Source organism: Rhinolophus sinicus, linkage group LG05, assembly GCF_036562045.2.
Source record: "Rhinolophus sinicus isolate RSC01 linkage group LG05, ASM3656204v1, whole genome shotgun sequence".
In the NCBI taxonomy this organism is placed as follows: domain Eukaryota; kingdom Metazoa; phylum Chordata; class Mammalia; order Chiroptera; family Rhinolophidae; genus Rhinolophus; species Rhinolophus sinicus.
Genome location: NC_133755.1, coordinates 156,540,910 through 156,553,990, shown reverse-complemented (window position 1 = coordinate 156,553,990; position 13,081 = coordinate 156,540,910). Strand labels below are relative to the sequence as shown.

The 13,081-nt window shown below is 39.7% G+C and overlaps 1 protein-coding gene across 1 annotated transcript; it reads left to right on the top strand.

Moving 5' to 3' along the window:
• The first annotated feature begins 957 nt into the window (after nucleotides 1-957).
• LOC109447983 (vascular non-inflammatory molecule 3) lies at nucleotides 958-9,854 on the top strand. Its single transcript, XM_019732808.2, has 7 exons — nucleotides 958-1,254; nucleotides 1,368-1,498; nucleotides 4,548-4,740; nucleotides 6,141-6,432; nucleotides 7,272-7,645; nucleotides 8,340-8,513; nucleotides 9,177-9,854. Exons 1-7 carry the CDS (start codon nucleotides 1,042-1,044, stop codon nucleotides 9,303-9,305), a joined length of 1,506 nt encoding a protein of 501 aa, XP_019588367.2. The 5' UTR covers nucleotides 958-1,041; the 3' UTR covers nucleotides 9,306-9,854.
• Nucleotides 9,855-13,081: the final 3,227 nt, after the last annotated feature.

Genomic DNA, 13,081 nt, shown 5'->3' with positions numbered 1-13,081 from the left:
ATGTTTAAAAGAAATTTTTATGATGAATCAGATGTGGGAGCAGAGGGAGAGGAAATGTCAGAAACTCAGGTTAAATAAATGACAACTATATCTAACATCTTTAAAATGTTTAGCTTTTCAGAGGCACAAAGACACAACCTCCTGAAAATTAAATTTTGGGTGATGTACTAGTACAAGTATGTAGGGAAGAGGGCTTCACTCAGAAAAATGTGAAAGGTTCTATAAAGGTGAAGAATTGTATGACCCCAGAGCCTACCTAGCTCCTTGGTTTTCTCCTCATGAACTGCATGGTGTCAAACAGGTTCCTGAGAGGCCCACAGACTCAGCCTAGTGGGTACTCACCCTCACTGTCCCTGTTTTAATCTATCTACATTTTACACTGTGTTCACACATAAAATTCCAGACGATTTGGCAGCCTTTCCAAGAGAAACTGGCAACTGTGGCCTCTGCTGATATCCTCTGATAATGCAAAAGTTCAGGGTCACTGGTCAGGAACAAGCAAGCCCAGTCATTAGCATGTATGTAATTGTTTTCCTGTGCAAGTTTCTGAGCTCTGTTCAAAGCAGGGCTTTCCTCCCACTCTAGTCAATGTTTGCCACAGTGATAGACATGCATCTTCAACCAATTGTTGTTACGGTGCCGGCCTTCTGCAACCCGTATTGGCCCTAGTAATGGAAATACTAAATTACCAGGAGAATGTATTTTATGAAGAGAAAAGAGATCAATAGCCAGTGTGTTTCAGATTGAGGTAGATTCATCCAGTTGGCTCATTCATCCCTCCTTTAGAGTTGGGTGAACTTCTGAACAGTATCAACAAAAGCACAGCATGCTCAAGGCCATCCACTTACGTAATTCTGGCTGTCAGTATGCTTGCACAACACCCTTCCTTAATGCTGTGAAATATATTCTGTGCCATTGTGTAATGTTCATGAGACAATATAAATAGCTGGTAATGGGCAGGTTCTTTGCCACAGAAGTTTTTCCAGTGATACAAGATAGAAGAATCTGAGTTTGATTATCAAAGAGTACTAAACTGTAGCTATGATTACATCGTATTTGCCAAAATATGGGGCAGTTTTGACCCTCTTTGTCCTAAGTGTGGGTGCCCTGGACACTTTCATTGCTGCTGTGTATGAGCATGCTGTTATATTACCGAATGAAACAGAAACACCTGTTCCAAAGGAAGAAGCTCTGCTCCTCATGAACAAGAACATAGATGTTTTGGAGAAAGCGGTTAAACTAGCAGCCAAGCAGGTATTGCCCTTTTTATCCTGTTTGGGATAGTGTATAGGGAATTCAAAACTTGGTAAGGGGGTGACTATTTGGAATTCATGAGAAACTTGTATGCCTCCACTTGTTTTGGACAGGGTGCACATATCATTGTGACCCCAGAGGATGGAGTTTATGGCTGGGTCTTCACAAGGGAGACCATTTATCCCTATCTGGAAGATATCCCACACCCAGAAGTGAACTGGATTCCATGCAAAGACCCACAGAGGTAATGTCATTAGCCTTTCATTTTTGAACAAAAAGTTGTGATATTGTAAAATAACAAATTCAGTGAGCTTGGCTAGTATTCTTGCTGACAAATAATCGATCGATGGCATTGGACTGAGATGCCTCGAATGCTTCATAATGTGTGCCATGTGGCACACGTCTCCTGTTTGGTAAATGACTAGAGATGAAGATGAATGGTTGGATATTTATTGTAGTTTTCTTTAATGAGTAGCATGTGTATACACGGTTTTTATAATACATGTGCTTGACTGAGTTTCAACAATGAGAAAAATTGTAATACCTAGGACTTGAGTTCCCAAATTTAAGTAAGTTGTTTCAGCCGTGAACACTTGCCTCCTTCGTGGGAATGGTAGACAGATGAATGGGTTGTGTCTCCAAGGAGCTTTGATATCACTGTCATTTGCAATGTAATCAATATGGTGAGTGGAAATTGCATAGCACTTGCAAGAGGAAGGTTGTTTTCCAAGACCGCGCTCTACCACCTCTCAGCCGAGTGATACATGGCAGACAACCTAAGCACTAGATGTCTATTTCTTTATCTGCAAAACAGTGATAATAAAATTTCCTTTCCTCCTTCCCTTACAGAATAGACAAGACTGTCAAGTGAAGAAATACGTATAGAATCTGTACATTATTATGCCCTTTCCAACATGAACAGTCACTAATGCTTTTCTTTTTAACGGAAGGAACTGGATCTGAACTTCTTTGTGTTCTTGTCCTTTGAGAAATTTTACTAATTATTTATAGCTAATTATTTAGTAATTATTAGGCATAACTTTAAAAAGCTTTTGTATAAAACATAAGAAAGGTTTATGAAATAGATTATTTCAGGTTTATTTACTTTTTAAAATAGTTCCTGTATAAATCTTTTAAATGGCAAAAGTCAATGCATTAAAAGGTGATTTAATTTGCCAGTTTTAAATGTACATGTGTCTGCTCAGAACTGTATCTATTGTACAGAAAGAGGAACTCAAACAATTTGGGCCACTTGATCTTGATTGGAATGGTCCAGGGCTACAATACAGGACCTCTACTGTGTGAGTCAAGTCTTGCCCTGGGCGTTTCACCTTTGGAAAGATAGTCTCTAAATGTCTCATGGTTGTGTTTACAGGAATGACAAAACTATGACTCAATGTCTATTTTAGTATGGGGCTTTTCCCAGAGCAGGAAGGACTCATGATTTGCAATCATTCAAGAGACTTATACTAAAATACATTCTATGCTCCTGAGCTGAGAAAACCGACTTTCCCGGGGGAAAAATGTCCTGCTGCCTAATTAGCCTCTGACAAATTCAGTTGGGAAGGGAGGTGACTAATGAAACTTTAACATGATTGAGTCTTTCAGACACTTATTCAAAAGACAAGTTTTCAGCTCTGTGTTGTAAAAAGGAGAAATTCAGCTTTGAATATGATGGTAATATTGGTAAAGAAAACCACTGTTTCTTGCCTAGTGGCATTGCTCTCCTCAGGAGGCATAATAGAAGGACCTTGCCTTCATCCTTCCATGTTTAAATACCAGAATACTGACATGTCCCATGCTTCCTTTGGCTCTGCTCATGAGGAACTAATAGGAAATATTAAAGTACCCTAATTATTTAGCCAAGAAAAGAAAAATTAAACAAATGACGTGATAATTTTATTAAAGGTCTTCATGAATATGAGTGTTGACAGTATCCCCTTTTTTTCCTGAAGGCAAAATAGAAGACATGGTCTAAAACAATAGTTATAAATCAAAAATCAGCTCAACATCAGCTGCAAAGGGGCTGAGAGATCACGGAGAAAGCCTGACCAGTCTCCAAAGCAATAAAGTCATCCATTTCCCGGATTGTCTTCTTATAGTGACAAAACCTACAACGGCCATTATTTATTTATTGAGCACCTGTTTGGCCCCAGAAATTGTACCTGGCACATTATGCACACGATCTTATTCAATTTATGTAGCAGGCATAACTATTTCCATTTTAAATCTGAGGGGAAAAGGAGGCTTTAAGTCTCCCAAATGGGAATTAACCTGGCTGGAATTCAAGCACACTGAGTCGTGATAATTGAATGTCCTCTGAGTCCTTAGATCCATCTTATTATACTTGACATTTTCAGTGAGTAGTGAATCCACTTCTTGGACAGTGTGCTCTGGTTGCTGTCTTATTTCTTATCTTATTTTTTGCCGAAACCTCTCTATACCTTCCTTTGGTCTCCGTACTGCCTTACAGTACGTTCAGATGCACGACTCCTCTCCTTCAGATTACAGCCTTCCAAGTACTTGAAGTCAGCTATCATTCCAGCTATTTTATCACCAACACCCCTTCTTATTTCTAGGATAGATATCGCCAATGGGAACGGACTTGCCATTACTTAGAAAAGGAATTTCATAGTCTGTATTTATTGCAGGGGTTCTTGCCAGGGCCCTCTAAGGTAGAAAGGAAGCTCTTAGGTATGTTGCACTGACAAATGACAAAACTGAGCCAACTAGTGAAGTGGTTGTTGTTTTTTTCTTGTCTTTTATTTTCCTTCCTTCCTTCCTTCCTCCCTCCCTCCCTGCCTTCCTTCCCCTCCACCTCCTCCTCTTCCTTCTTCTAATCCCCTCCTCTTCCTCTTCCTTCTTCTTTATTTCCAGGAAATAATGCTGCATTTGTTCCTATACAAGACGACCTACACAGTGCCTATGATTTACTGCCTCCTAGTCAGACGATGGCTTGGATTATAGAAAAGGCCCTCCCCATTAGAAGACTCTGTCAAATTTCAAGCCCTCCGTTTGCCTTCCCGGGTACTTTATAAGAGAAAGTGTTGCTTCTCTTCTTTCTCCTCTTCCTCTGCCATGTTTTCTGTTCTTCAGTCTTGCACTGCAATCTGGAGTCTGGCCCATTAAAATAGGTTACCTTCTATCAAGATGAAAATTATACTGCATGGGAGTTTTAAAATCTTTTCTGTTGGTTCTTAACCTAGAGCTGTTCTATTATGAGTAATGGGAAAATAAAGTATCACTTTGGAATTTCGGAAATCATTAAAATATAGCAAGTTTATTTGAATTAGGTTTGGCTACACCCCAGTACAAGAAAGGCTCAGCTGCCTGGCCAAGGACAACTCTATCTACGTCGTGGCAAATATTGGGGACAAGAAGCCATGCAATGCCAGTGACACTAATTGTCCCCCTGACGGTCGTTACCAGTACAACACTAACGTGGTGTTTGATTCTGAGGGTAAGCTTGTGGCACGCTACCATAAGGTGAGAATTACTTGTGTCTCGGTTAAACTTGTTTTACCTCTTCTTCTGCTTGTGATATGTATGTATCCTTGTCTGTTGAATGATGGTGAAAGAACTGTTATGAACACGTTTTTAAATAATTACATTTTAGTTGAAACAAGGATTTAATTTATTTTGGTTTTGTATAGGGGTTCTGAGTTTGAACTAGTCATACAATACAATATGGCAGAATATTCAAACAGATGTGATAAAAGAACCTCACAAAGATTTTCGTATTCTCTGAGAAAGGAGAAATGCTCTGTTTCATCCATGATTTAATACCTGAGTTAGTTTTTTGGCCCAATTTGTTAACATTTTGTACTAAGCTTTGGTCATTCATTCCATTACGACTTGTTTGATTGCAGTGATAGAAAACCCCAACTGAAATTGGTCTAAAAATTGTCCTTGCTTATGTACCTGAAAAATATATAAGTTATAGAAACAGTAGGTCCAGTTTCAGATGCAGTCTGTCCCCCCAGAGGCTCAAAAGTTGTCACCCATCCCTCCATCTCTCTTAGCCCTTTGTTAGCTTTTTCTCAGGCTATCTGTCCTCTTAGAAGCCACGTGGCTACTCAACATGAGGCTCACATCCTTATAGCAACAAAATCCAGAAGGAAAATGCATTTCTCTCTCTTAGAAACCTTGCATAAACCTCACCATCCCTTGACTCCAATAAGGCCCCGTGCGTTCCTTGAGCTGATCACGGCGGGGTGAAGGGTGGGCTATGACTTGAGGGAGAGTGAGGAATACAGGATCCTTCGTGAGGGGGAGAAGGGTGTTGCCAAAGAGCACACATACACAACCGGGCTAAATAATAACCTGAGAAAAAAATAAGCTGTACTCTTTGGCCCAGGGTAAGTGGAGTTTTGGAGCAATAATCAGGCTGAAAAGAAAAAAAAAATTACGAGTGGCTTACTCATTAACAAGGTTTAGCTATTACGCCATCTAAATTAATTCTAAATCTACTCCCCTTCAGGTATATATACCTAGCAGTATCACAGGGAGGCATGACAATATTTATTTTATTAATGTGTTAGATTTCACACGAGCAGTGCTGCTGGTAATTTAAGGAATGCAGTGGAAAACAATCTGAAATTTGGCAGATTCAAAAGTCAACCTCTGATTTTAAGATAAAAATATATCCCATCATTTGTAGATATAATTTCATTGGTTGATTCATTAGTTGTGGAAAATTGTTTTTTAATTAATGTCACAGTAAAAAAACTCATAGACTGTGGTACACTGGGTATGATTTACATATATTTATGTGCAACAGTTTTAAATACGTATGTCAGCATGCGCAGGAGAAAGACTTTATGGGTACTGATCACATCTATTTGGCAGTTTTCTTACTAATTTTCTCCTTTGCTTGTCGTTAACAGTACAATCTTTTTGCACCTGAAATTCAGTTTGATTTCCCCAAGGAATCAGAACATGTGACTTTTGACACTCCCTTTGGGAAGTTTGGCATTTTCACTTGCTTTGACATTTTTTCTCATGACCCGGCTGTGGTGGTGGTGGATGACCTTCAAGCTGACAGCGTTCTCTTACCCGTGGCGTGGTACAACACGCTGCCCCTCCTCTCGGCTGTTCCCTTCCATTCGGCATGGGCCAGAGCCATGAGAGTCAACCTGCTCGCTTCAGCTACCCACAACACCAGCATGCATATGACAGGTGACTCACACTGCACCAGGTGGCAGCGACAGTCTTCGCTGATTTTCAAGCCACTCTTTTCTTTAATGACTGTTTTAGTAACTGCAATGTCACAAAATTAATCACCGCATGGGGTTCTATACCAACATTCCTGAAATGGAACATTATCCCTGTGAGTAAAGAAGGATGCAAACATTATTATCTCCATTTCACGTGAGGGGAAATTGGAGTTAGAGAGAGGTCAAGTCACATGAAAACCCAAAACCGGAGATAAAGAACTTTGCAGCCAACATCCATTAGTAATACTGAAATACATCTTGTCGAGGTGACAAAAGCGCTTTAGACTTAATTGGGTTTTTACACTTTGTCCTTTATAGTATCCATGCTCAAGGTAATGCAGGCTCCCCTCTTAACGGCTCTGTTACCCATTTGTCTGGATGAAGAATCTCAAACACAAATAAATTAAATAGGTCAGTAGAGACCTAAAATGAATCTGCACATTTGGGGAATTTTCTAGTTTGTTAAGTTGGCTAAAAAAGAAAAGAAAAGAGAAAAGAAAAGAAAAGAAAAGAAAAGAAAAGAAAAGAAAAGAAAAGAGAAAAGAAAAGGATAGCTTAAGTAAAAAAATAAATAAATAAAAGCCATCCAAGTCAAATGATCATTTCAGTACAAGTATTCTCTTATGGAGGATGCAGAGTCAAATTGGAACTTATGCCAATGTAACAGCTATCTCCTTACCTATCTTGAAAATCCTTACGCTTACATAACTTTATATTACATTTCTTATGGGACTGATTCTATTCGTTTGTCACTATGCAAAAATTAAACCCAATGTTTGTATTTCTTTTTGTTGCCCGTAGGGAGTGGAATTTACACACCTGAAGCAGTCAAGGTGTATCACTATGACATGGAAACAGAGAGTGGCCAGCTGATGCTCTCAGAACTGAAGTCCCGGCCTCGGCGTGAGCCTACCTACCCTGCAGCTGTTGACTGGAGTGCTTATGCCAGAAGTGTCAAGGCATTCTCGTCTGAGCAGTCTGATTTTCTGGGGATGATTTATTTTGATGAGTTCACCTTCACTGAGCTTCAGACAAGCACAGGAAATTATACAGTTTGCCAGAAAGACCTGTGTTGTCACTTAACTTACAAGATGTCTGAGAAGCGATCAGATGAGGTGTATGCACTTGGTGCTTTTGATGGACTGCACATAGTAGAAGGCCAGTATTACTTACAGGTAGGAATATTTAAATATGTTACAATGGCTTCTTTGTTACTTTTTCTTCTAGGTCTTCATTGCATTTCTTTAAAATTTGTGCTGGATTCAGTTAATTGGAATATTGTTATATTTATCACAGAATTACCACGCCCCCTCCCCAAACACCTTATTTGTTCAGTCTTAGGAGGAACAGAATTAGTTCTCTTGGCCGCAAGGTGAAAACATAAAGCTGATTGATTGGTTCTTAGAAGGCCAGGTTCAAGTTTAAAAAGCTTCAACTTCCATGCATTCTCTTTTTTTCTCACATTACTGTAGAGCAGTGTTTCTCAAACTCTCTTCAACTAGAGTCCAGAGCAAGAAGTCTGTGTCACATCATGGCCCAGTGCAGTCAAGATGTGTGACTGAGTTAAAAAGAGATATTTACTTGAAACAAACATTTATGAAATGATTCAAATTAGAATTAAGAAAGCTGTAATTATGTGCAATGCACTCTGATTTTTAAATTTCTGGTGTATTCCATTTTGGTTCATTGGAAAAAAAAGAGCTAATTCTGACCCACGAAATTGGTTTTAGGATTCACTAATAGATGATGACCTGCCATTTGAAACACTTTGCAACCTAACACAGATTCCTCTATTTCTTGAAATTTTGTTGTTTGCTGAGAAAATATTTCCCAGATTTCTGACCGCTTCTCTTTTCGTCTTTTACCTAGGTATGCACATTACTGAAGTGTCAAACCACTGACTTAAGAACTTGTGGGGAGCCTGTGGGGTCAGCTTTTACCAGCTTTGAAGAATTCTCCCTCAGTGGCACATTTGGAACAAGTTATGTTTTCCCACAGCTCATTCTGAGTGGGAGTCAGCTTGCCCCTGAAAGACATTATGAGGTAGGGGCTTTTTCAGGGTGATCTATTTTTTTTGAGCAGTTGGGGTAGACTGGCATAATGAAAATCTGTGAAATAATGAAGCAGTATTGCAATATCGTGGTTCACATTATACAAACAACACTTTAAAGACGTGTGGCAACTATGTTATGGAACACAATTGGTGGTTCTAGATTGCCTTTCAGCTCTGACGGCGAATTTGGGATTCATTTTTCTACATAAATGTCATTGTGAGATCCAAGGCAACACTGCGATTATGGGGAAATAAAAATAAAAATATTGATTGTGGATGACAGCTGGCAACTAATGTTCTCTTTATGTGCATGGGGTAAAGGTCCAACTTGCATCAAATAATGCTTCTACAACTTATTTCATGAGTGTGTTATTTTGAGAAGTTGTAATGATAGTAATAATTTATACTTTTTATTAGTGTTTCCTGAGTTAAAAGAACTCTTTGTTATACATTCTTTTATTTAATCCCGTGTGCAATAGATTTATATGCTGCATTTTTACCCAAAGTTCCTCTGTTGTTAGACCTTTAGATCGGAAGGATGGGTCATCTGACACTAAATCCTCTGACCTTTTGATTAGAGATGTTGTCAGAGAAGGTATCTGGGCTGGAAACCAAATTCTGCACTGAGTTAATCCTTTGCTTTCTTTGATCAGGTTTCAAACGATGGACGTCTGAAGAGCAGGAGCGGAGCTCCTCTGCCTGTATTAGTGATGGCCCTGTATGGAAGAGTATTCGAGAAGGACCCTCCGCGCTTAGGACAGGGACCAGGGAAATTGCAATGATCCCCTTTTACTGGCACTCTTTCAAGATTAGCCTAGCAAAGAGAGGGAGGGAAAAAAAGAGAGCCCTTGCTGTCATTTATAAGAGATGTCATAAATTGGCTGAAACAACACACAAAAGAAGATTTTAAAAGCCATTGATGTGTGTACAAATTCTACATATTAGCTTTAGCACAAACTCATTTATGGGAGCTGCATTCATCTTCCATGTAGATGTATTTAAGTATGTATAGTACAGTCAATCATATTTAAATGGGAAAAGGGCCTAGAAAAATCCTTTTGTGGTAATTGTTTTGATGTATGCAAATGTTGTTGCCATCATTTTAAATACATAGTGCAAATGTTGAATATGCAGAGGGTATTTGATCCCAGTCATTTAAGATACAGGAAATTAAAAAAACAAGGGCATCTTTTAAGTAATTATGAACAACTTTTTAATTAACTAAAATTGTTCCCACTATTTCTTTATTCTACTCTTATGGTCTATTTGTATGGAAATTTGATCCTTAGAATGAAAATAAAAAATAAATACATTATCTGCTACAGACCATATCCTGTTTCCTTCTGAAATTATTCTATCCTAAAATCTACCCAATTTTGTATTCAGAGATTTATTGCAGGCTGTGCTAGACTAGGAGCTTCCTTAGAAAGGGCCACCCTGTCACCTTTCTCTCAGTTACCCTTGGTCCCTAAGCCCTGGCTCCCTGAGTCCTTTTTCTGGTTGGTCACTGATTAACTCTTGGAAGAGACACTCATGAAAGCACGGGGCCTGTCTGGGATATGTGGGAGCAATTGAGGATAACTCTGAAAGTGGGGATACCCTTTTTCCCCACAAAAGGTATGACAATTGCTTTTCTAGACTTTCCCCAGATGTTTATTTCCACCTAATTTAATTCAATCCAGTTCCAGAAGCTGGAGACATTCTAGGCAGCAGAAAATGTCCTTCATCTCTGTTTCCATCATTCCTGGATTCTTTCTCCTGGGACGGACACTAGAATCCTTGGATAGTACTCGTGTCCCGGACTCCCTCACATGGTCAACCGAGGGCCCGATTTTATAAATGATAAGAGCCTAGCGGCCTTTTGCTTTGACAAGGGCTTCTCATGCACTATGTATACTCAGAACCTAAGACTGAACTCTTGGCTTCTGGTGCTACTCCCCACTTGTTTACACTGTCTGAGTCAACCCCTGCTGGGGAACCCTTGTTTTGTCTTTCTACCAATGGTCGGAGACCTGTCCCATCCAATCAGAACTGCACGATTTGGTTACCTCATTTACATAAAACAGACCTAATTGAGAATGTGGGCAGAAACTTTTACTAGGAGGCCTCTCCTTTTTCTCAGTGGAACACAATTTAGATTGCTACCTGAATCTGTCTCTCCCAGGCTGCAGCTCCAATTGCTCAAATAAATGCTTTTTTATTCTTTATTGCAGTCTAAAATGAAGTTTGGTTTACAATATCTAGGCATACGTATTTAAAAACAAGGAGGCATATTCCTAACTGTTACCGGAGTAATGGCTCAGTCCTTTTGCCAATGCAGTAAAGAGTTACAGCTCAGCACACATGACGGTATTGAGTAAGGAAAGTTTATTAGGATACTTTCTAAGGGAAGAATGGGCCAAAGCAAGGGAGATAATGGCCCCGAAGGGTTTGGGTCTTGAGCTTATATTGTTGGCTCTGGCCCACCCCTGTGTGTGACTTGAGGCATTTAATTGACATGTGTAGGTTATATATCCCATTCCTTTCTGCATATGCCCTTACCCACAATACACACAGAAAACCCCGGGGGGGGGGGTGCAGTGTTTGGAACCACAATACTAATTTATTGTAACTATATTATAATGAGGGTAAGGTTAAACCAACGGTAAACTTTAACATTCTGTGTGGGCGTCAAAAACCAGATAATTTTAGATGGATTTTACTTCCCTCTTTTCAAGGATGTTCTGACCACAAACTTAGTCCCTCGGGAGTGGACCTGGGTGGTGCAAAGAGCCAGTTACTTTGTCGCCCACGCCTCCTATTGTTCATGCCTACCTTCTGCCTAACATAACCTTTTGACATACACACCAAATTCTCACTCTGACCCCTCTTCTTATCGCCAACTATAATTCTGACGCCTAACTCTGATGTATGTATGGGGTTTTCCTACACCACCAAGCAATTCTCCAACACCACCTGGATGTCCTACAATTTAACTCAATTCTGATATTATATATCTATAGGTAGCATCAGCACCCACAGATTAAAGGCTCAGTCCTACAAGACTGCTCCTCACCCCCCAATTAAGATGCCAATAACAAGTCCAGGTTGTCACCGGTGCTTCCGACTGAATGATTATAGATCAGAGGTTCCAACAACCCCTTTCTTGGGTTCAATTAGTTTGCTAGGTCAGCTCACAGAACTCAGAAACATTTTATTCACTTGATCACCAATTTATTATAAAAGGATATAATTCAGGGACAACCAGATGGAAGAGGTGTGGGGAAGGAGCACTGAGCTTCCACACCGGTCTCTGAGCATCCACCCTCCCAGCATTTCTATGTGTTCACCAACCTAGAAGCTCTCTGAAGCCCGTCATTACATAGACATAATTGATTAAATTGTTGGCCAGTGGTGATTGAATGCAATCTTCAGCCCCTCTCCTCAACCCTGAGGCTGAGGTTGGGACTGAAAGTTGTAATCACATGGTTGGCCCATTGGCACCCAGCCCCCATTCTTAGTTGCTTTCCAAAAGTTACCTCATTAACATAACAAAAGACACCCTTATTACTCATATCACTAAGGAAATTCTAAGGGTTTCAGGAGCCCTGTGGGGACAAAGATCAAATACATATTTCTTATTATAAATCACATCACACATACACACACATGCATGGCCACACATATATACACGTATGCTGATGGCTCTGCAGAGTTCACTAGATATCCTTAAATGCTTATCTCATCTCATCCTCAAAATCACCCTGTGAGATCAGCATTTGCATTGACCTCCCTGGATCACCTGGATTAGCTGGATCAACTGAGGAGATAACTGTTAAGGGCTGTTAATTATCCAAGGTTGTACAGTTACTGTGTTTCCCTGAAAATAAGACCTAGCTGGACAATCAGCTCTAATGCGTCTTTTGGAGCAAAAATTAGTATAAGACCCGGTCTTATTTTACTATAATATAAGACCGGGTCTTATATAATATTATATATATATGTATATATAACATCATACAATTATATAATATAATATAATATAATATAATATAATATAATATAATATAATACCAGGACTTATATTAAATTTTGCTCCAAAAGATGCATTAGAGCTGATTATCTGGCTAGGTCTTATTTTTGGGAAAACAGGGTAGTTAATGGCAGTATTGGGGCAAGAATCAGTCTATGTCCTTAAAAGCCACATTTATTAGGTCTTTTGTGTACACTGTGCTAGGGACACAAAGAGCAAGAGGCAGTGCCCACCGTATTTGGTCCTTGTTCTCCCCTCCTTTCCTCCTGTTTCTGGTTCTCTATACTTGTTCTGGGCAAGACTTACAGTTGAGTTCTCTTTGGGACCTGATGCCTGGGTTGGTGTCATCACCACTTTGTCAGCCAAATTCAAGCTACGGTGGGTCTCCTACCTACTCTAGGCAGTGAGATGTCACATTTTTCCTCTCAAGAGACAATTATTTCCTTCTATGCAGGTTTGACTGGAGAACTCTGGAGGTATTAATCAAGAATTTTCTCCACATACCAGGTTTGTTGGAGACAATTGTCCCAGGTTCTCCACTCTGTA

What these genes read in the sequence shown, in the direction of transcription:
- LOC109447983 (XM_019732808.2), top strand. Translation starts at nt 1,042, where the DNA reads ATGATTACATCGTATTTGCCAAAATATGGGGCAGTTTTGACCCTCTTT. An exon ending in CCATGCAAAGACCCACAGAG is followed by an intron (nt 1,499 to 4,547) that starts GTAATGTCATTA and finishes TATTTGAATTAG; the next exon opens with GTTTGGCTACACCCCAGTAC. An exon ending in AAGGCCAGTATTACTTACAG is followed by an intron (nt 7,646 to 8,339) that starts GTAGGAATATTT and finishes TCTTTTACCTAG; the next exon opens with GTATGCACATTACTGAAGTG.